This window comes from Gigantopelta aegis, chromosome 8, assembly GCF_016097555.1.
Source record: "Gigantopelta aegis isolate Gae_Host chromosome 8, Gae_host_genome, whole genome shotgun sequence".
Classification (NCBI taxonomy): domain Eukaryota; kingdom Metazoa; phylum Mollusca; class Gastropoda; order Neomphalida; family Peltospiridae; genus Gigantopelta; species Gigantopelta aegis.
In genome coordinates, this window is record NC_054706.1 from 47,389,913 (window position 1) to 47,415,675 (window position 25,763).

General features: G+C 37.6%; 1 protein-coding gene across 1 annotated transcript in view; it reads left to right on the top strand.

Moving 5' to 3' along the window:
* Positions 1-22,214, top strand: part of LOC121379238 (eukaryotic translation initiation factor 3 subunit L-like) — a 33,456-nt gene extending 11,242 nt beyond the window's left edge. The window contains exons 5-19 of the mRNA XM_041507757.1: positions 146-207; positions 658-727; positions 1,576-1,649; positions 2,364-2,444; positions 3,533-3,623; positions 4,585-4,739; positions 12,012-12,182; positions 14,529-14,662; positions 15,572-15,671; positions 16,579-16,652; positions 17,101-17,158; positions 17,924-17,962; positions 18,581-18,673; positions 19,000-19,080; positions 22,003-22,214. Coding sequence (XP_041363691.1) covers positions 146-207; positions 658-727; positions 1,576-1,649; positions 2,364-2,444; positions 3,533-3,623; positions 4,585-4,739; positions 12,012-12,182; positions 14,529-14,662; positions 15,572-15,671; positions 16,579-16,652; positions 17,101-17,158; positions 17,924-17,962; positions 18,581-18,673; positions 19,000-19,080; positions 22,003-22,029 — 1,310 coding nt within the window. The 3' untranslated portion in view covers positions 22,030-22,214. The remainder of the gene's footprint in view (positions 1-145; positions 208-657; positions 728-1,575; positions 1,650-2,363; positions 2,445-3,532; positions 3,624-4,584; positions 4,740-12,011; positions 12,183-14,528; positions 14,663-15,571; positions 15,672-16,578; positions 16,653-17,100; positions 17,159-17,923; positions 17,963-18,580; positions 18,674-18,999; positions 19,081-22,002) is intronic.
* The last annotated feature ends 3,549 nt before the right edge of the window (positions 22,215-25,763 follow it).

Below are 25,763 nucleotides of genomic sequence, written 5' to 3' on the forward strand. Positions count from 1 at the left end.
CATCTTGCCTTGCATTAAGATTTATTCAACTCGTGCAAATGCATTAATTATCTCTAGTATTCAATTTTTAATGGTGATGATTTTGAAGTTTTTGGATTGTTTCTGTTGTTTTCATTTATACCAATAATATTTCTTTAAATTTCAGACCCAATGTTTGTGATTCTATACAAGGAACTCTACTATAGACACATATACGCTAGAGTTACGGTATGTATATGTGAATATAATACCATCACATTTCAAAGTCTGAACAATAACTCTTCATTTTCTTTCAATAGAGTCTGTCTGAAAAAAGGAGAAGGCTTTATCTCCTGAATTCTGAGAGATATATAATTGCAAGCATGAAACATAATCGGCAGTAGCTGCAGCATTAGCCCTTGAAACTCATCACTTTCCGCCTAATAAACACTGATGTGAATTTAAGAAAGAAAAAACAAGACTTTGGCATGCAGTTGAATGGTTTTACATGATAATTAATTTTTTAGAGTGTTAAAGTAAATGGAATACATTTGATTGTTTTCAAGTAAATTGTGCAGTCCTGTGTATCAACAGTTTTATTTGTACAACAACTAAGATCAGTAGAGGTAGTGTTTAATGTCAAATATGAAGTATAATTTGTTGAGATTCAGTATAAAATGTAAGTTATTTTGTGTTTAGAATGGACCCAGTCTGGAGCAGAGGTTTGAGTCATACTACAACTACTGCAATCTGTTCAACTACATACTGAGTAAGTAGTTGCTTTGAGTTGAGAGTTAGTGTGATAAATACAAAGCAGATTAAAGAGACATTCCCGAGTTTGCTACATTGTAAGATGTTTCCGAAAAATAAAATATTTCTACGATTAAACTTACATATTAAATAAATTTTCTTGTTTAGAATATCAGTGTCTGTATATTCAGTGTGTTTCTGGCCGTCTTAATATTTGTAAGAAGCCCAAACTGGATTTTGTCTTCAAATAATTTCCTACGTACGAAACAATTTATTTTAGGAAATAAAATGAAACTTAACCTAGTACAAATATTAGAACGATCAGAAACACGTTTAATATACAGCCACTAATATTTTATGCAGAAAAATATATTTGATATCTAATTAAAATCGTTAAAAAGTCTCTGTTAGTCGATAACATCTTAGAAATTGCAGCAAATTGCAGGAATGTCCCATTAACCTTTAGACTGGATTAATTTTTGAAAAAAAACTTCCGTTTAGTGGGTACAAGTTTATAATTTTTACTCACATATATTCACTTAAATGTTTTATAAATATATAAAATAAAGTTCATATTTGAATTGGTAAGTATTATTTTCTGACAGACAGACAGTTTATTCAGTATAATAAAGGCCATAGGCCCATAATACTATCGGAAGCCTGTTATACATTTTGCACACACGTGTACATGTAGATGACATTTGCACAGTATATTGTATATGTAGGTTTAAACATTACTATGTATTTGTGATTTTTAGCACATGAAAAATATAAAGACATACATTAAGTTTAATTGAAGTTACTAAATAAAAGGAAAAATAACATATTTGATTTTTCAGTTTTTTTCTTTCTGTTCTTTTCGGATAGATGCAGAGTGTCCTGTTGGTCTGGAACTGCCAAACCAGTGGCTGTGGGACATCATTGATGAATTTATTTATCAGGTAACAATGCACTTGTTCTTATTCCAGCCAATGCACCACTGCTGATATATCAAAGGCCGTGGTATGTGTTATCCTGTCTGTGTGATGGTGCATATAAAAGACCCCTTGCTACCAAGGGAAAAATGTAGCAGGTTTCCTTTCGAAGACTATACGTCAAAATTACCAAATGTTTGGCATCCAATAGCTGATGATTAATAAATCAGTTTGCTCTAGTGGTGTTGATACACAAAACACTAAACCTTTTTGAATGCACTTGATATGGGTACTAAGGCCCTCTTTCTATAAACACTATTTTCCACACAAGTTTATCGATATAGTGTATGTGCCTTTATAGCACCTTTTCCATACATATGTTTCCATGCGTGTAGATAGTTTGACATCCAATAGCCGATTTATTTAAAAATATGTTTATAGTAAAACAATATAACTACTATGAAATTGAATGGAAGATCATTCATGGGCAGAAATAAATTGGTTTGAGTTTTTGGCAGTTTGCATATTGATAGGGGATGCCAATGATTCATAAATCAATGGGCTCTAGTGGTGTCATTAAACAATACAAAACATTAATTTTTAAAATGACATTTGTTTAGTGTTTTTTCATTTGTGTAATTTGTGTTGGATGGGGTATCAATGGTAGTAATCGCATTTTAAACTAGATATCTGCAGCAATCTGGTTTCATTACCAACACTTGTTTTTATTCTCATTTCCAGTTCCAGTCTTTCAGCATCTTTCGCTGCAAGTTGAGCAAGAAGAGTGATGATGAAATTGAGTTCCTCAAGTCAAACCCTAAGGTTCATTCATGCATATATATAATTTAAATGTACTGGATATTGTAGCTTTTACTTGGAATAAGCAAAATAAGGTTGCAAAAGAAGTGAAATATGTTGGTATAAAAGCTTAGTATACATATGAAAAAAAAAGTGTTTTGTGCACTTTCGATGAGATCCTGGAAATATTTTGTTCAGTATCGCGTTGTGATTTGCTACGCAAGTTTCAGAGATCGCTACACAATTTTAAAACATTAAACAGTAGTTGCTAATCAATTTTCTATTGACAAGAAATATCGCCGATCAAGATTTTGAAAATAAAATGTTTCCCAAGATCGGTAATTGGAACAAAAAGCAAAAATATTTCAAGATCATTGGTTTGGATCATATATGTCACATTTAGTCATGTTTAACATACAGTACCTACATTTTAACAATGGCATCTCATGCCTTTGAAAACTGCGAAAGCGATAGTTTCGTTCACGCATCACTCACATAAGTGTAATTTTGCGTAACCCAATTTTTGTTTGCGCGTTGGAATTTATGACCTCATTTACATGGTCATGATGGGCTACATAAAAACGAACTGGGTTATCAGAGTTTGTTTTCACGTAACCCCATAAATGGTTTACGCAAAATGTTCAATTCTCAGAGGCCTGCTTCTAAACCAACACAAACCGGCGTCGTGGTTAAGCCATCGGTCTACAGGCTGGTAGGTACTGGGTTCAGATCCCAGTCGAGGCATGGGTTTTTTAATCCAGATACCGACTCCAAACCCTGAGTGAGTGCTCCGCAAGGCTCAATGGGTAGATGTAAACCACTTGCACCGACCAGTGTTCCATAACTGGTTCAACAAAGGCCATGGTTTGTGCTATCCTGCCTGTGGGAAGCGCAAATAAAAGATCCCTTGCTGCCTGTCGTAAAAGAGTAGCCTATGTGGCGACAGCGGGTTTCCTCTCCATATCTGTGTGGTCCGTAACCATATGTCTGACGCCATATAACCGTAAATAAAATGTGTTGAGTGTGTCGTTAAATAAAACATTTCTTTCTTTCTAAACAAACACATCTTCTTTTTCTTAATATTAATGGGTTGTTTCTCTCTAACTTTCCAGATTTGGAATGTGCACAGCGTGCTTAATGTTCTGCATTCGTTGGTGGAGAAGTCGAATATCAACAAACAGTTGGAGGTTTACATAAGTGGAGGTACAGTACTACAACACAGTAGCTATATTAAAAGCAATTAGAACAACTTGAACCAAGTTTGAAAGGGGTGCCTGGGAATAAAAAATTTTTATTCCACTCTTCATACATTTTCAATTATGTATTATTTGATTTTCACCAAATTCAAGCTGGTTCATCAAACCCTGTGATACATGTTCTACTGGCTGCATATAAGGTGTGTGTTGATGCTAATTAGTAGGACTAGACAGATCCAGCAACATGTTTTGTCTTATTCTGTAAATCTCACAATTACCACATTAAATGCCGGGGGGGGGGATTAATGATAGCTTTCATATTTCAGATAGTCTTTTATATGCATACACCTCTCAGGTTCCCATAAATCTAACTTCAGGGAAGGGTCATGGATGGAACTTTCGGGTTTTTTCAACTACTAGTATTTATTAATCATTCTTTTCAAGGATGACTTACCTCCCGAATGTGACCTGGTTTAGTTATCAGAATGCACTTCACCACATCTCCATACTCTCTGTTTGACTACATTCATATACCCTTATCTGACCTGACAGCCAGTAGTGATTTTCTTTTGTGCTGGAGTGTCGTTAAATGTCCATTCACCATTGATTGACTGTGTTTGTCAGGTGACGCAGTGTCGTTAAACATCCATTCACCACTGATTGACTGTGTTTGTCAGGTGACGCAGTGTCGTTAAACATCCATTCACCATTGATTGACTGTTTGTCAGGTGACGCAGTGTCGTTAAACATCCATTCACCATTGATTGACTGTGTTTGTCAGGTGATGCAGTGTCGTTAAACGTCCATTCACCATTGATTGACTGTGTTTGTCAGGTGACGCGGATAGCATTCTGGGGTTTCGTTAAACGTCCATTCACCATTGATTGACTGTGTTTGTCAGATGACGCTGACAGCATTCTGGGGTTTCGTTAAACGTCCATTCACCATTGATTGACTGTGTTTGTCAGGTGACGCGGACAGCGTGGCAGGCGAGTTCGGCCAGCACTCTCTCTACAAGATGCTCGGCTACTTCAGTCTGATCGGACTGCTGCGGCTCCACTCGCTGCTCGGGGATTACTACCAGGCCCTCAAGGTCCTCGAGAACATTGACTTCAACAAGAAGGTGCGTGTTATGATTAGTAGTTAGAATCGTTTTAAACATGAACTTCAACAAGAAGGTGCATAACATGATTAGTAGTTAGAATCGTTTCAAACATGGACTTCAACAAGAAGGTGCGTAACACGAGTAGTAGTTAGAATCGTTTCAAACATGGACTTCAACAAGAAGGTGCGTATCACGATTAGTAGTTAGAATCATTTCAAACATGGACTTCAACAAGAAGGTGCGTATCATGATTATACATACGACAACAAGAAGGTACATATCACGATTATAAATACCACAACAAGAAGGTGTGTATCATGATTAGTAGTTAGAATCGTTTCAAACATTGACTTAACAAGAAGGTGCGTATCATGATTAGTAGTTAGAATCGTTTCAAACATTGACATCAACAAGAACATACGTATCACAATTATACAGTATCGTTTCAAACATTGACCTCAATTAGAAGGTACGTATCACGATTATACATACCACAACACGACGGTGCGTATCACGATTATACATACCACAGTTATACAGTAGTTAGAACCGTTTCAAACATGGACTTCCGAACAAGAAGGTGAGTATCACGATTATACATACCACAACAAGAAGGTGCACATCACGATTATACGTACCACAACAAAAAGGTGCGCATCACGATTATACATACCACAACAAGAAGGTGCGCATCACGATTATACATACCACAACAAGAAGGTGCGTATCACTGTTATACATATCACAACAAGAAGGTGTACATCACGATTATACATACCACAACAAGAAGGTGCGTATCACAATTATACATACCACAACAAGAAGGTGCGCATCACGATTATACATACCACAGTTATACAGTAGTTACAATCGTTTCAAACATGGACTTCCCAACAAGAACGTACGCATCACGATTATACATACCACAACAAGAAGGTGCACATCACGATTATACATACCACAACAAGGTGCGTATCACGATTATACATACCACAACAAGAAGGTACATATCACGATTATACATATCACAACAAGAAGGTACGTATCACGATTATACATACCACAACAAGAAGGTGCACATCACGATTATACATACCACATCAAGGTGTGTATCACGATTATACATACCACAACAAGGTGTGTATCACGATTATACATACCACAACAAGGTGTGTATCACGATTATACATACCACAACAAGGTGCGTATCACGATTATACATACCACAACAAGAAGGTGCGTATCACGATTATACATACGACAACAAGAAGGTGCGCATCTCGATTATACATACCACAACAAGAAGGTGCGCATCACGATTATACATACCACAACAACAAGGTGCGCATCATGATTATACATACCACAGTTCTACAGTAGTTACAATCGTTTCAAACATGGACTTCCCAACAAGAAGGTACGCATCACGATTATACATACCACAACAAGAACGTGCGTATCACAATTATACATACCACAACAAGAAGGTACGCATCACGATTATACATACCACAACAAGAAGGTACATATCACGATTATACATACCACAACAAGAAGGTGCGCATCACGATTATACATACCACAGTTCTACAGTAGTTACAATCGTTTCAAACATGGACTTCCCAACAAGAAGGTACGCATCACGATTATACATACCACAACAAGAAGGTGCGCATCACAATTATACATACCACAACAAGAAGGTACGCATCACGATTATACATACCACAGTTATACAGTAGTTAGAACCGTTTCAAACATGGACTTAAACAAGAAGGTACGCATCACGATTATACATACCACAACAAGAAGGTGCGCATCACAATTATACATACCACAACAAGAAGGTACGCATCATGATTATACATACCACAGTTATACAGTAGTTAGAACCGTTTCAAACATGGACTTCAACAAGAAGGTATGCATCACAATTATACATACCACAACAAGAAGGTGCGCATCACAATTATACATACCACAACAAGAAGGTACGCATCATGATTATACATACCACAACAAGAAGGTGCGTACCACAATTATACATACCACAACAAGAAGGTGCGCATCACGATTATACATACCACAGTTATACAGTAGTTACAATCGTTTCAAACATGGACTTCCCAATAAGAAGGTATGTATCACGATTATACATACCACAACAAGAAGGTACGTATCACAATTATACATACCACAACAAGAAGGTGCGTAACACGATTATACATACCACAACAAGAAGGTGCACATCACGATTATACATACCACAACAAGGTGCGTATCACGATTATACATACCACAACAAGAAGGTACGTATCACAATTATACATACCACAACAAGAAGGTGCACATCACGATTATACATACCACAGTATTACAGTAGTTACAATCGTTTCAAACATGGACTTCCCAACAAGAAGGTACGCATCACGATTATACATACCACAACAAGAACGTGCGTATCACAATTATACATACCACAACAAGAAGGTACACATCACGATTATACATACCACAACAAGAAGGTACATATCACGATTATACATACCACAACAAGAAGGTGCGCATCACGATTATACATACCACAGTTCTACAGTAGTTACAATCGTTTCAAACATGGACTTCCCAACAAGAAGGTACGCATCACGATTATACATACCACAACAAGAAGGTGCGCATCACAATTATACATACCACAACAAGAAGGTACGCATCACGATTATACATACCACAGTTATACAGTAGTTAGAACCGTTTCAAACATGGACTTAAACAAGAAGGTACGCATCACGATTATACATACCACAACAAGAAGGTGCGCATCACAATTATACATACCACAACAAGAAGGTACGCATCATGATTATACATACCACAGTTATACAGTAGTTAGAACCGTTTCAAACATGGACTTCAACAAGAAGGTATGCATCACAATTATACATACCACAACAAGAAGGTGCGCATCACAATTATACATACCACAACAAGAAGGTACGCATCATGATTATACATACCACAACAAGAAGGTGCGTACCACAATTATACATACCACAACAAGAAGGTGCGCATCACGATTATACATACCACAGTTATACAGTAGTTACAATCGTTTCAAACATGGACTTCCCAATAAGAAGGTATGTATCACGATTATACATACCACAACAAGAAGGTACGTATCACAATTATACATACCACAACAAGAAGGTGCGTAACACGATTATACATACCACAACAAGAAGGTGCACATCACGATTATACATACCACAACAAGGTGCGTATCACGATTATACATACCACAACAAGAAGGTACGTATCACAATTATACATACCACAACAAGAAGGTGCACATCACGATTATACATACCACAGTATTACAGTAGTTACAATCGTTTCAAACATGGACTTCCCAACAAGAAGGTACGCATCACGATTATACATACCACAACAAGAACGTGCGTATCACAATTATACATACCACAACAAGAAGGTACACATCACGATTATACATACCACAACAAGAAGGTACATATCACGATTATACATACCACAACAAGAAGGTGCGCATCACGATTATACATACCACAGTTCTACAGTAGTTACAATCGTTTCAAACATGGACTTCCCAACAAGAAGGTACGCATCACGATTATACATACCACAACAAGAAGGTGCGCATCACAATTATACATACCACAACAAGAAGGTACGCATCACGATTATACATACCACAGTTATACAGTAGTTAGAACCGTTTCAAACATGGACTTAAACAAGAAGGTACGCATCACGATTATACATACCACAGTTCTACAGTAGTTACAATCGTTTCAAACATGGACTTACCAACAAGAAGGTACGCATCACGATTATACATACCACAACAAGAAGGTGCGCATCACAATTATACATACCACAACAAGAAGGTACGCATCATGATTATACATACCACAGTTATACAGTAGTTAGAACCGTTTCAAACATGGACTTCAACAAGAAGGTATGCATCACGATTATACATACCACAACAAGAAGGTGCGCATCACAATTATACATACCACAACAAGAAGGTACGCATCATGATTATACATACCACAACAAGAAGGTGCGTACCACAATTATACATACCACAACAAGAAGGTGCGCATCACGATTATACATACCACAGTTATACAGTAGTTACAATCGTTTCAAACATGGACTTCCCAATAAGAAGGTATGTATCACGATTATACATACCACAACAAGAAGGTACGTATCACAATTATACATACCACAACAAGAAGGTGCGTAACACGATTATACATACCACAACAAGAAGGTGCACATCACGATTATACATACCACAACAAGGTGCGTATCACGATTATACATACCACAACAAGAAGGTACGTATCACAATTATACATACCACAACAAGAAGGTGCACATCACGATTATACATACCACAGTTATACAGTAGTTAGAAACGTTTCAAACATGGACTTCCCAACAAGAAGGTGCACATCACGATTATACATACCACAACAAGGTGCGTATCACGATTATACATACCACAACAAGAAGGTGCGCATCAAGATTATACATACCACAGTTATACAGTTGTTACAATCGTTTCAAACATGGACTTCCAAACAAGAAGGTGCGCATCACGATTATACATACCACAGTTCTACAGTAGTTACAATCGTTTCAAACATGGACTTCCGAACAAGAAGGTGAGTATCACGATTATACATACCACAACAAGAAGGTGCGTATCACGATTATACATACCACAACAAGAAGGTGCGCATCACGATTATACATACCACAACAAGAAGGTACGTATCACGATTATACATACCACAACAAGAAGGTGCGTATCACGATTATACATATCACAACAAGAAGGTGCGCATCACGATTATATATACCACAACAAGAAGGTGTGTAACACGATTATACATACCACAACAAGAAGGTGCGTATCACAATTATACATACCACAGTTATACAGTAGTTAAATCGTTTCAAACATGGACTTCAACAAGAAGGTACACATCACGATTATACATACCACAACAAGGTGCGTATCACGATTATACATACCACAACAAGGTGCGTATCACGATTATACATACCACAACAAGAAGGTGCGTAACACGATTATACATACCACAAGAAGAAGGTGCGTAACACGATTATACATACCACAACAAGAAGGTGCGTATCACAATTATACATACCACAACAAGAAGGTGCACATCACGATTATACATACCACAGTTATACAGTAGTTAGAAACGTTTCAAACATGGACTTCCCAACAAGAAGGTGCACATCACGATTATATATACCACAACAAGAAGGTGCGCATCAAGATTATACATACCACAGTTATACAGTTGTTACAATCGTTTCAAACATGGACTTCAACAAGAAGGTACGTATCACGATTATATATACCACAACAAGAAGGTACGCATCACGATTATACATACCACAACAAGAAGGTACGCATCACGATTATACATACCACAGTTATACAGTTGTTACAATCGTTTCAAACATGGACTTCAACAAGAAGGTACGCATCACGATTATACATACCACAACAAGAAGGTGCGTATCACGATTATACATACCACAACAAGAAGGTGCGCATCACGATTATACATACCACAACAAGAAGGTGCGCATCACGATTATACATACCACAACAAGAAGGTGCGCATCACGATTATACATACCACAGTTATACAGTAGTTACAATCGTTTCAAATATGGACTTCCCAATAAGAAGGTGCGTATCACGATTATACATACCACAACAAGAAGGTACGTATCGCAATTATACATACCACAACAAGAAGGTGCACATCACGATTATACATACCACAGTTATACAGTAGTTAGAAACGTTTCAAACATGGACTTCCCAACAAGAAGGTGCACATCACGATTATACATACAACAAGGTGTGTATCACGATTATATATACCACAACAAGAAGGTGCGCATCAAGATTATACATACCACAGTTATACAGTTGTTACAATCGTTTCAAACATGGACTTCAACAAGAAGGTGCGCATCACGATTATACATACCACAACAAGAAGGTGCGCATCACGATTATACATACCACAACAAGAAGGTGCGTATCACGATTATACATACCACAACAAGAAGGTGCGCATCACGATTATACATACCACAACAAGAAGGTGCGCATCACGATTATACATACCACAACAAGAAGGTGCGCATCACGATTATACATACCACAACAAGAAGGTGCGTATCACGATTATACATACCACAACAAGAAGGTGCGTATCACGATTATACATATCACAACAAGAAGGTGCGCATCACGATTATATATACCACAACAAGAAGGTGCGTAACACGATTATACATACCACAACAAGAAGGTGCGTATCACAATTATACATACCACAGTTATACAGTAGTTACAATCGTTTCAAACATGGACTACAACAAGAAGGTACGCATCACGATTATACATACCACAACAAGAAGGTACGCATCACGATTATACATACCACAACAAGAAGGTGCGTATCACGATTATACATACCACAGTTATACAGTAGTTAGAACCGTTTCAAACATGGACTTCAACAGAAGGTGCGTACCACAATTATCAATGCTTGCTCTTGACACTCACCAAATTTGCCAATTTGTGAAGTTTTAAACCAATTGACAAAGTTTATTTCAATTTGGCAAATTAATGTCATGTAATAATTGATATTTTGTAAGAAAAAACTGGGTTTCTGCCATTTTGAGTTTAAGAGATAATTTGGCAAACGTTTCTGATTAACCAGAGCTAGCCCTGATTATACAGCTAGTAGAATCGTTTCCATTAGAACCAGACCTAGTTTGAAAATACAAAGCACTTCCAAAGCTGTCAATTGCGGACTTGACGTTGCTTTGCTTGCTACTACTATAGTCCATCTCACAGGGAATGTCTTTTTCCTTTTTTCATACTTTTAATTTACTACGTTTTTTTTATTTCTGAGCTTATTGTTTTCTAAATTGGACACAAAAATAATGGGGTGTTTTTTGGGTTTTTTTCCAAAACACTTTTAACTTTTCTTCTTACATCAAATAAAACTGAAATTATTTACAATTTTTTTTTTTTTATATAGAAGGATAGAATGGACTATAGTTTAACATCATGGAAAAGCTCAGTACATAACTTCATTCCAGCACAGATATGACAATGTTAACATTCATTCATTCATTTTAAAATTCAGTTATAGCTTATTTTACTTACAGAATCTGTACTCGCGTGTCCCGGCATGCCAGATAACAACATTTTACTTTGTCGGCTTCGCCTACATGATGATGCGGAGGTACCAGGATGCCATTCGGACATTCTCCAACATTTTGCTGTATATACAGCGCACTAAACAGATGTTCCAGAACAAGTCTCAGCTATATGACCAGGTACTGTAGGTGTACTGGGTAAAGCAGTGACTCGACTGTATGACCAGGTACTGTAGGTGTACTGGGTAAAGCAGTGACTCGACTATGACCAGGTACTGTAGATGTACTGATTAAAACAGTGACTCAGCTGTATGACCAGGTACTGTAGGTGTACTGAGTAAAACAGCGACTCGGCTGTATGACCAGGTACTGTAGATGTACTGATTAAAACAGCGACTCGGCTGTATGACCAGGTACTGTAGGTGTACTGAGTAAAACGGTGACTCGGCTGTATGACCAGGTACTGTAGGTGTACTGATTAAAACAGCGACTCGGCTGTATGACCAGGTACTGTAGGTGTACTGATTAAAACAGCGACTCGGCTGTATGACCAGGTACTGTAGGTGTACTGAGTAAAACAGCGACTCGGCTGTATGACCAGGTACTGTAGGTGTACTGGGTAAAACAGCGACTCAAACTGTATGACCAGGTACTGTAGGTGTACTGATTAAAACAGCGACTCGGCTGTATGACCAGGTACTGTAGGTGTACTGATTAAAACAGCGACTCGGCTGTATGACCAGGTACTGTAGGTGTACTGATTAAAACAGCGACTCTGCTGTATGACCAGGTACTGTAGGTGTACTGATTAAAACAGCGACTCTGCTGTATGACCAGGTACTGTAGGTGTACTGATTAAAACAGCGACTCGGCTGTATGACCACGTACTGTAGGTGTACTGATTAAAACAGCGACTCGGCTGTATGACCACGTACTGTAGGTGTACTGATTAAAACAGCGACTCGGCTGTATGACCAGGTACTGTAGGTGTACTGATTAAAACAGCGACTCGGCTGTATGACCACGTACTGTAGGTGTACTGATTAAAACAGCGACTCGGCTGTATGACCAGGTACTGTAGGTGTACTGATTAAAACAGCGACTCGGCTGTATGACCAGGTACTGTAGGTGTACTGATTAAAACAGCGACTCAGCTGTATGGCCAGGTACTGTAGGTGTACTTGGTAATACAGCGACTCAGCTGTATGACCAGGTACTGTAGGTGTACTTGGTAAAACAGCGACTCAGCTGTCTGACCAGGTACTGTAGGTGTACTTGGTAATACAGCGACTCAGCTGTCTGGCCAGGTACTGTAGGTGTACTTGGTAAAACAGCGACTCAACTGTATGGCCAGGTACTGTAGGTGTACTTGGTAATACAGCGACTCAACTGTATGACCAGGTACTGTAGGTGTACTTGGTAAAACAGCGACTCATCTGTATGACCAGGTACTGTAGGTGTACTTGGTAAAACAGCGACTCAGCTGTATGACCAGGTACTGTAGGTGTACTGATTAAAACAGTGACTCAGGTGTATGACCAGGTACTGTAGGTGTACTGGGTAAAACATTGACTCAGCTGACCAGGTACTGTAGGTGTACTGGGTAAAATAGCGACTCGGCTGTATGACCAGGTACTGTAGATGTACTGATTAAAACAGCGACTCAGCTGTATGAACAGGTACTGAACTTAAGTCTGTAGGAGAACTGACTTCTCCCTTCCCAGAACAAACGGGAGACATGTGATAAAGATAGGTGATGTGAACATTTATCAATATTTTTCATAATGTTTCGTCATGTTCCGCCTTCATTTGGAAAGACTCCAAATTAGACAGTGTTTGAATTGTAATATTTTGTTATCAAATACTACTACTACTACTAATACCGGTAATAAAATTTTAGCAAAACAAATATTTTCAATAAAACCCAAAAGTATTAAATAAATGGTAATTAATATGTCATTGTTTGTTAAAATGAAAGTAATTAGTATTTTCTAGCATTACTGAAATGAATTTGGCTTAGTACTTGAAATGTTACGGATCATAGGGTGCTGCTTCCTTTAGTGGACCCATAGTTATTTCTTATTTTAGTGATATTGCAGGGTGTAAGCTGGACATAAAAATGTTTTCGTAGTTTTCTTGCCAAATTTGGTTAGAAAATCTGAAATCATTTTCAATATTCCACATTCATTGTTTACAGATTTGGTGAACGACAGCTTCAAACTATGGGCAAATTAAAAGGTGTTGCATCTGCTAATAATTAGGATGCAGTCTATTAGTAGCAGAGGTGTTTTGTCTCATTTTCTAGACCCAAATATTATGTATTAGACAGTGAACACACTGTTAAACATCCCTTCCTCTTTGAAAGTGGACTTCTTCTTTTTTTTAAACTACTGAAAACAAAGAATATAAATACAAATTAAAAAGATTATTGTGGTCCAATTCAGTCACTTATTTTGTATTTAATAATCAGTTTTAATTTGAATTTAAAGCTTGTGAATATTTAGAATATTTGTCTTTGTGATGCAGATTTCCAAGCAGAATGACAAAATGTACACCCTGTTGGCTATATGTCTGGTTTTGCACCCCATGAGGATTGACGAGAGTGTTCACTCACAACTCCGTGAAAAATTTGCCGACAAGATGCTGAGGATGCAGAAAGGGTAATTAAAAAATATATATATCAGACATGAGATTTAATACACACAAGTTGTTATTGAAATTACTTGATGTATTAGAGTCGGGGGTGTGGCTTAGTGATCGAGAACCTGCTTTCTATTACTGAAATTGATTAACTGATGTATCAGAGTCAGGAGTGTGGCTTAGTGATCGAGCACCTGCTTTCTATTACTAAAATTGATTAACTGATGTATCGGTCGAGGGTGTGGCTTAGTGATCGAGCACCTGCTTTCTATTACTGAAATTGATTAACTGATGTATCAGTCGAGGGTGTGGCTTAGTGATCGAGCACCTGCTTTCTATTACTGAAATTGTTTAACTGATGTGTCAGGGGTGTGTGGCTTAGTGATCGAGCACCTGCTTTCTATTACTGAAATTGATTAACTGATGTATCAGTCGGGGGTGTGGCTTAGTGATCGAACACCTGCTTTCTATTATTGAAATCGATTAACTGATGTATCAGGGTCGGGGGTGTGGCTTAGTGATCGAACACCTGCTTTCTATTATTGAAATTGATTAACTGATGTATCAGGGTCGGGGGTGTGGCTTAGTGATCAAACACCTGCTTTCTATTATTGAAATAATTAACTGATGTATCAGGGTCGGGTGAGTTTACCTCTTTGTACATGTATCAATATAAGTGGGGTGGGGTGTAATGGGCAAAAATCTTTCCATAATTGTGAATTTAAATAAATTATGCTTAATGAATAAAACTTGGGAGTGGGAGGGTTTTTTCATAGGCTTATATTTTGACCATGGCTTGATTTAATAAAACAGAATTTGAGTTTGTTATAAAAGCATATCAATTAAACATCACTTTCCTGTACTATACATCTGAATTAATTACTGTTGCTGAAATGTCGATACTGAATTCCAGCTTGTAAATTTTTCAGAGATTCTGTCGAATTTGAGACCTCTTTCTCATTTGCTTGTCCAAAATTCCTGTCACCAGTTGCACCAAATTATGACACTGTGGGAGCCGGTTTTCATAAGGTATGTTTGACTTGATGAGTTTGACTGCAATTTTGTTTTGTTATATTTGCAAATATTATTCTTTCCTTTCTTGAGTTGAAGTTATTATAACCTAAACTGAATAGACAATAGTGTTCTTTATGCGAGTCCCTTTTAAAACTTTATATATAAAAATATTATTCTTTCCTTTCTTGAGTTGTAGTTATTATAAGCTAAACTGAATAGACAATAGTGTTCTTTATGCGAGTCCCTTTTAAAACTTTATATATAAAAATATTATTCTTTCCTTTCTTGAGTTGTAGTTATTATAAGCTAAACTGAATAGACAATAGTGTTCTTTATGCGAGTCCCTTTTAAAACTTTATATATAAAAATATTATTCTTTCCTTTCTTGAGTTGTAGTTATTATAACCTAAACTGAATGGACAATAGTGTTCTTTATGCAAGTCCCTTTTAAAACTTTATATATAAAAATTGATCGCCATCGGTGGACCCAGTCAGCTATTTCTCATTCCAACCAGTGCTGGTATAATAATGGCCTTGGTATGTACTATCCTGTCTGTGGGATGGTGCATATAAAAGATCCCATGCTGTAATAAAAAAAGAATAGGCCAAAGAATGGCGGCAACAGGCTTTCTCTCATCTATGTCGTCGTTATTATATCTGATACCATATAGCCATAGATATAAATAAGCAGAGTGTCATTAAATGAAACATTTCTTTCTTCCTTTTTATAAATACATATATATCTTTCCAATAGCTTTTACTTGTATTTTATTTTATTTTGTTGTTTGTTATTGTTTTAAAACAATTGTCCATACTCTTGTATAGTTTAGTTGTCAGTTTTAGTTCATTTGACATATTTGACAAAATATGTATACTATTACAGTGTTAGCAGTTTACTATCTGTGTATTCTCCTCTTTTAAGGAACCATTTCAACTCCAGCTGAAGGTTTTCCTAGAAGAGGTGACCCAGCAAATTTTAATACCAACAATTCGGAGGTAAGTGTAATTCTAGTCCTATAAAATGTTTGTTGTATTAGGTTTGTGCTGTCATGTCTTGAAGGGACATAATTAGGAAAGATATCTTCCTGCTAATTAATAATTACGAAAGTTATGGTTGTATAAGTGGAGTTCTTTTTTAATTCTCTAGACTATGTGACATCCAACAGTAGCAGATCAAACAGTGTGCTGCAGGAGCGTGTGCATTAAGCGGTACTTTTCGGTTTTGGAACATTGGCAGTTTATATGAGATACTTTGAATAGGAATGCCAAAAATTGTTTGATATCCACATTGGATTTTCTTCAACTCTGTAAATCCTGTGAGAGTGCATAACAGCTATAGATTAATTTTTACGATGTCATTCAAATATTTTCGGTTCTTGTACTGTACATTGAGTATTGAAAAGTAGACCATCTTGGAATAACCAAATGTTGCACTTTGTTTCAGTTATTTGAAGCTGTACACAACTCTCCCAATAGCGAAACTCGCCACTTTCATGGACATGGTAAGTGGGGGAAAATAACTTTGGTCTTTATTGTTGGAATACATTTTTAACGTAACATAAAAATTTGTCACACATTTCCTTTAACTTGTTTCAAAGTTACTGTCTCGTCAACCGAATGATTTCTCATCTTGATACTCAAGTTCATAAGTGTATTGGTAGCTATAGGTTTGAAAAATATTTTTGAAACCTCAAAGCTTTATACTGAAATTAAATATACATTTCCATTGTACAGTACTAACAGCCTATGAACAATTAGGTTGGGGGTTTTTTGTTGTTGTTTTTTGAGACTGCCAAACTTCAACAGTATTTGAAGGCTGTGAATACAAAATAAATATTGAGAAAATCCTGGAACATTTATTGCATTTTGAAAGTTTGTTTCATTTCATGTGCAGAATGGGATTGCAAAGTTATGCTGCAAATAGGAGTAAAATGTGATGACAGGGGGTTCCCCTCTTGACATAAAGTTGTCACTGTGATCATATCAGGGCATGCTCTTGCATCACCAGATTCACCATTTGCAAATTTTAAAATGATTGGCAAATTTTATTTCAAGTTAGCAAAATAATTTAATGTAATAATTGAAATTTTGTTACAAAATAACTGGGTTTCTGCCATTTTTAAAGCTTAATAGATAATTTGCATGTTGACACCTATCAGCTGAATGATGAACTTGGTTGTCGTTAAACATTCTTTTCCAGAGCATGTAGGTTCTAGACTTTCATTTGTGGACCAAATAATTTCTGCTAACCATTTGTTTCTTTTCAGAGTGAGGAAGAGCTGCGGACACACTTGATGTGTTTTAAGGTGAACGTTCATTTGAATATTTAAAATAAATAGGTATTATCAGCATTTTCAAAAGTGTAAAAAACCTTCCTCAGTGGAGCAGGTGATTAATTTCAGCTGCACTTTTAGAAACCCCAAAAGGCAAATAAATTTGCCTGGCAAACAAAAATAGGTATATAATTATATTTTATCAGGGAATGAGGTTGTAGCATTTGTGAAAATGTTGATAACAGTTTGTAAATGGTCTCTTAATCGGTCTCCCTTTCGACAATAAAAAAAAGAAAATGGACACATTTACATTCCCATTTTTCTGGGTTTTTTATTGACTGAAACTTATGCAAATAATAACGCCCCAAAAACCTGTTAGTCAGTGTAAAGAGATGCAAAAGTTCACCTAATATTATACAACTAAATCCAAGTATGTTTGAGATAGTAGTATGAAAATTGTATGCTGTTTAATAAACCTACATGGTTCTTTTAAAATATTAACATTTAATTTAAATCAACCTAGCATGGTGTAGAGCTTTTAAATAATTATCACAATCTGTTTGAATTTGTCATGCATAACACCAAATGTATATTTGTACTTGCCATTGATTTGTATTTCTAGCAGTTGCCATCTGTTTCTTTTATTAATAGCATAAAATGAAGAACATGGTCTGGACGAAAGGCACCAGTGGTCTAGATGGGGAATTTCAGTCGGCATCTGAAGTGGACTTCTACATAGACAAGGTATAAATTGAAAATGATTTGCCCTCTTACAAGGTTTTAGGGGTTTTTAAAGGCTGTTTTCCCATGTGCATGGTTTTTGGTATGTCACAGGTGCCAAATGCAGAAACAGGAATAAAATGGGCTCAAATAAAACCACTGCTGTTTAGAACTATTTAAGCCTGCAAAACGGCCTAAATGGTAACAGACTTGTTTGTTGTACCAAAGCAGTTGACCATATATGGAAATAGCAAATTATACAATGATTGTGTTTTGTATTGGGGCATGATGTTTAAAGATGTGGAGCTAAGATTGCAGCTTTAATAATCATGCAGTGTTTTTTCTTTCAGGATATGATCCATATAGCTGATACAAAGGTGGCTCGAAGATATGGTGATTTCTTCATCAGACAGATTCATAAATTTGAAGAGGTAAATTTAGTTAAATCCTACAAATGAATGTTTAAGTGATGGTCAGTTAGTTAGAGTTGCAGAAAGTACTCAAAAATTCTCACGGATGGGCGATCTATCTCTTTCTGATTAATGGTATTTTGAATTTTGTAAATCTATATGTAAGAACTGTGAAAAACTGTCTTTATTAGACTATTTCAATACATATATATATATATATATATATATATATACTAAAATGCAAAAGAAACGCAGGTCCTGAAAATGCGAAAGAATTGCACTTTGTAAAGCAGTATCTTTGGTGGAATTGAACCTCAACTGTGTTAAAGGACATGGCACACACCCACACCGCAGTCCCACCTGCGTGTCAATTTCATTACCTGTGTGACGTCACGAATTCTCAAAACACGTTGTTTGCACGTGCTGGATCATCCGTATCATGAATCCAGTGCAAACACACTCATTGAAATGCTTATAAAGCCTACACACCTGGATTTAATTGCATAAATTCAATTTGAGTAGTGACAGACAACAGAATCACATTTTAAAAATGCCGCGACTGACGCAACTCCAGCGAGGGATGGCCATCGGGATGTTGCAAGCCGGACAGACCCGTACTGCTGTAGCCAGACAATTGGGATGTCATGTTTCGACAATCGCACGCCTTTCTCAACGTCACCAAATCACTGGATCTGTGAACGATCGACCACGCACCGGCCGCCCGAGGGTGACAACCGCAGCCCTAGACCGGTACATCCGGGTGACCCACCTTAGGAATCGGATGCTGCCAGCAGCTAACACCGCTCACCAGGTGCGTGGTCCAGTGTCCGCCGATACCGTCCGACGCCGTCTGAGGGCAGCAGGACTCCGTAACCGCCGTCCTTATGTGGGACCAATATTGACCCCTCGGCACCGCCAACAACGTCAACAGTGGGCGCAACAACATCAAAGATGGCGACGTGGCCAGTGGCAACAAGTTCTGTTTACTGATGAGAGCCGTTACAATCTTTCCAACGCTGATGGCCGAATCCGAGTATGGCGACGTCGACATGAACGTTACTCCGACTGCTGCGTTCTGCAGGCCGACCGATGGGGCGGGGGTAGTGTGATGGTGTGGGGTGGGTTCTCATTCAACCACAGAACACAACTTCATGTGTTCAGACAACGCGTTAATGCCGCCGTGTACCAAAATGACGTCATCAACAATCACGTCGTTCCCTTCTTTGCCGCTCACCCACGTGTGCGCTTGCTGCAGCAAGACAATGCCAGGCCGCACACTGCCAGGGCAACACAGGCGTTGCTGGCTCAGCACAACATCCCAACGTTGCCGTGGCCAGCCTTATCACCGGACATGGCGCCTATCGAACACGTCTGGGATGAAATCGGACGTCGCCTTCAGGCTCGCGGACAACCTCAGAATATGCAGGCGCTGGAGGCAGCATTGGTCCATGAATGGAACTCACTCCCTCAGGCATTCTTTCAACGGCTTGTCAACTCAATGAGGAGACGTTGCACTGCCTGTTTGAATGCCCAGGGTGGTCACACGCGATACTGACTTTGACAATGCTACAGGTCGTCTCTTTCACATTTTTAACATGGACCCCCACCCTACTTTATGACATGAAACAATAGCCAAAAAGGAATTCAATCAAAAATTTCCAACACCAATGTGTGCCGAATTGGTGTAGCTCCAAAATAAATGTTGAAATCTTCATTTCGTTTTGTTTTTTTAATATTTTATATCCAATTTAATGAGAACCTGCGTTTCTTTTGCGTTTTAGTATATATCATTTGATGTGAAGACGGTGCATATTATAACATTATTAAACATTAATATATTGTTCTATAGTCTGGAGGACTAGTGTAAATTCTGGCGGGCTAGTAAATTTTAGTTGCTTTTGGTCCGGCAGGCTAGTGAAAAAGTTTTATTTCTGTACCCCTGTTGGTCATTAATCAAGTTTTGGAAGTTATGCACAGCATAAAATACGCCAACCTAGAATAACTAGCGATTTCTATATTGGTGTGGTTCATCATGCTGCAATCATATCCAGATTTATAGGTAACGGTATACCAAATAGCATCTCACCAAGTGAAAATTTGACTGCCTCTCAACAGGTCAGGTCATAGGTTTTAACATCCACATTCGGAGCAAGCTCTTGTAGTACACCGCCTGTCATGGGCCCCTGTTGACTTTCATTGGCTCCTTTGTCCAGGAGAGGTAAAGGTTTTGGGGCTGGGGGGAGAGAGCAGACGAGGGTGTGCCTCTAACTTTAAAACTTAATACTATCGTGCCTAACATTCGTGAGATGTAATATGTGACAGGACTTTTTGCATTGTCTTGTTTCATTCCTGCAATTTGATTTCAATGCACCATGTACTATCATGATTGAATGTACAGGGTGCTACTTAAAATTAGGATGACAATTTTTTTTATGCAGAAGTAGGATAGTCTGACGCCTCCAGTTAATCTAAAAAATAGCAGCATAAAAGACCTTTTTCCACAATTTACTGGACGATTGAAAGATTGTATGGTTTATTTTATATCTCCGAGGCCAATTTCACACAAAAGCCTTGTTTTGTGCAAATATAAATCTACAAGGGAAAACCAACTTTATTTATAAACTGTACAGAGAGAGTTCAAAATACATCTAAATCATTTGCTTTCATCTGGAACTACAAATTTTCTCATAAAGATAAATTTACGATGTCTTGTGGAAATGGCTTCTGGTGTATATGATGGACTGGTTGGATGTAGCAGTCATGTTACTATTTTCTGTGGTATGCATTCATGTATATTCAAACACTGGTCCACCTAGTTTAGTTATAAATGGTTTCATTTATTAATAGCAATTTTGTAAAATGTCAAATACTGTATACAACCAAAAACCCTAGGTTTTGAGATTTTCGGTAATAGTTTGTTGTTTTTTTAAATATATTTTTCAGATAACTAGGAATTTGAAAGTACTGTGATGGGTCAGAGTACAGAACATTTGATGCAGTAGAATTTGACTAACATTGACATTCACAAACAGTTCAGATATATTGAAGAAGAAAAAACAGATCTGTGGCAGTAACTAGACAATGAAAATACTTTTAAAAGGATAAAATTGTACAAGAAATCAAACTTATTTGGAATAAATCTTAATATGATTGGATTTTTTGTGTGTGTTTCTTCTGGTCTTTTTAATCAAAGCAAAATGTATGAACTTCAGAGGATGGGTGCTACAGGTGTGCATTATTTCAGGAACATTGTCACACATTGGTATAGTCTGGAATACTGTTGGTGCCCATTAACCTCGCCACTCTTCCATGTTGTACACATTGGTAGAGTCTGGAATACTGTAGGTGCCTATTAACCTCGCCACTCTTCCATGTTGTACACATCGGTACATTTTGGAATACTGTAGGTGCCTATTAACCTCGCTACTCTTCCATGTTGTACACATTGGTAGAGTCTGGAATACTGTAGGTGCCTATTAACCTCGCCACTCTTCCATGTTGTACACATCGGTACATTTTGGAATACTGTAGGTGCCTATTAACCTCGCCACTCTTCCATGTTGTACACATTGGTAGAGTCTGGAATACTGTAGGTGCCTATTAACCTCGCCACTCTTCCATGTTGTACACATCGGTACATTTTGGAATACTGTAGGTGCCCATTAACCTCGCTACTCTTCCATGTACACCGTTAGAATAATTATTTTGTGCATTTTACTTAACAAGTCATAGAAGTAGCTGTGGTATATACAGGAAATTGTATATAAAAGGTCTTGGTTTGAGTAGCCTTTATCGTTTTCCTTTTTTCTTACTATCGAATGTACTACAAATTGTTTCCCAGTCAATGAATGAATGACTGAATGAATGTTTAAAGACACCCCAGGACAAAAATATACATCGGCTATTGGGAGTCGATGGTAAGTGTATGAAAATATTTATGTAAAACCAGTAAGGAGCTGTAGGGGGGAAAGTAATACAATACATAAAATCAAGGTAGGTACCCGGTGTATTTTAAAACTCGTAGAAGTCGGTGTTTTTTAAAAACTGCAATTAATTCTGGATGGAATTTAAAAAGATTCTAAAACATTTCTCTTGCCAAATATATCATTTCTCGTTGGCTTGAGATGTTCACACTTCACCAAAACAGTCTGTGTACACTGACAATGTTTATACCGAGGAGGGTCCTTTGAAATAAATGAATGCGTCAAATATGTATGGCCGATGGGTATGGCACAAGAGTACTTCATCCTTCCTGCACCGCCTGTAGGATGACTGCCACTTTCCCAGGACTGGCTTGACAGAAATTGAATGAAGCTTGTTCGCAACCGCACCGTCCCAATCATCTTGCCATATCGAAAAGATGTATTGGTTAACATAAGATGTTTAATCACTGTAGGTGACACCAACATGGACAAGGGGTACGTTGAAAGCAGACTTTGCAGAAACATCTGCCATGTCGTTACCCTTAATGCCAACATGGCTGGGTACCCAACAAAATACATCTTTATTGCCAATTGATAAATAGACACTTTCGTATCACCATCCCAACTAAGGGATGCTCCAATTGCATGTACTATAAAGTTGGAGACACGAAAGCGAGTCTGTAAAAAAAAAAGTTTCTCAGTTAGTTACTTGCACATAAAAATAGTTGTTTTTTTTTTATATTTCCAAAACACTTACTTTTCTTCTTAGGTCAAATAAAACTGATAATTTTTGTAGGATGGGACAAAAATGCAGTAGTGATACAATCCAAGATATACTACCAGCATAGTAATGGAAGTTGTAAATTGTAATGTGGGATTGAATGTCAGCATTGTCAAAGTGACTGCCAGTAGCACGGGGGAATAGCCCAGTTGTAAAGCATTCGCTTGATGCGTGGTCGGTCTAGGATCGATCCAGCGCGTGCTCCACAACAGATGCAGTATGTGATATCCTGTCTGTGGGATGGTCCATATAAAACATCCCTTGCTAATTTAAGAGAGCAGCCCATGAAGTGGCGACAGTGGGTTTCCGCTCTCAATATCCGCGTGGTCCTTAACCAAGTCTGACGCCATGTAACCGTAAATAAAATGTGTTCAGTGCGTCATTGAATAAAATGCACGGCAAACTTCCGACAGTATTTATAGAGAGTTTTGGTTCGTCAACATTAGCTTTTAGATTGTGGGATCACTAATTTTATTCATCAGTATTTTTTTAAATTGCCAAACAAATGCATTTTTGTCAACAGGATAAATTGTTTTAAAATATTTCAGTTCCCTAATGTTATGCTACAATCCACCTCCAAAGACATCTGATAATTTCCCATTAATTAAACGTTAGGTGTATTTGTTGCATCATATTAGAGAATGAATGAATGTTTGTTTAACGACACCCCAGCACAAAAATACATATCGGCTATTGGGTGTCAGATGTTGAAAATAAATCTATATTAACTTCTAATACTACTCTCCATTTTAAAGTTAGAAATTTTCATTCATGGTTATATAGGTTAAGGGGCGAGATTTAGCTCACTTGAGGTGCTCGTGTCGAAGGTCGACCCACCTTGGTGGATCCATTCAGCTGATTAGGATTTTCTTGTTCCAATCCGTACACCCCAACTGGACAAAGGCCGTGGTATGTGTTTTCCTGTTTGTAGGGAAGTGCATATAAAAAGATCCCTTGCTGCATTACAAAAAAATATATAGCAGGTTCCATCTGATGACTACAACTTGTACAAGTTAGAACTACCAAATGTTTGACATCCAATAACCGATGATTAATTAATCGTTGCGGTGTCGTTAAACAAAACAAAACAAGTGTATATAGGGTCCATGGTTATGAACCAAAGTCAAGTGGGCCACGATATGGGCTACTTTACATTTGGCAGCAAGGATTTTCTTTTATACGCACCATCCTACAGACAGGACATACCATGGCCTTTGTTACACCAGTTGTGTCGCACAGGCTGGGGGAAAATAGCCCAATAGACGGGGATCAATCAAACATCAAGCCAGTGCTTAACCGCTGTAATGTTTTTTTTAAAATAATTTTTATGAAACACCTGCTACATCACGGCACAGACGGCAATTGCCGTTAAGCTCATAAAAACTTACGGTCTCGACAGCAAGAAAAATGCCGCGCTACCGTACCTGGTTTGCCACCTTGCCTTTCAGAATTTTTTTTTTTTTAAATCCGTTTAGAAATGGCACAAAATGCAACATGAAAAATCTCATCTAGCGAAGTCGGGCTGCTTGTTGACATGAAGTGACAGGTCAATTACACCAAGATGTAAAACAAAACGTGCTAAAATCTCTTTAAATATTACATTTATAAATATATTGTTTGTGACTTACACATTAGTGATTTTTTTAAATAAACCTATATATATTTTTGACTTGGCAAGATGAATGGGGCGTTGCAGTCACGAACAAGCGCCACTGTAATGTCGGTCCCGAGTGGCAGTCTTCCCACTGCGGTGCAGGAAGGATGAAGTGGTCTTGCAACGTTTGATGCAGTCATTTATTTTAACCCTTTGTGCCAAAGTACTCCAAATTATCATATTCGTTCAACTTAGTGTACAATCTGCATAAATTCGACATACTTTTAATGTTGCAATTTGCTAGATTTGGTATACAAGGAAAATGTAGCATATATGCTAGATTAACCTTGTAAAATACATCAAGGAAAATATCGGAATTAAGAGTGAAATAATTTTTCTCAGAAAC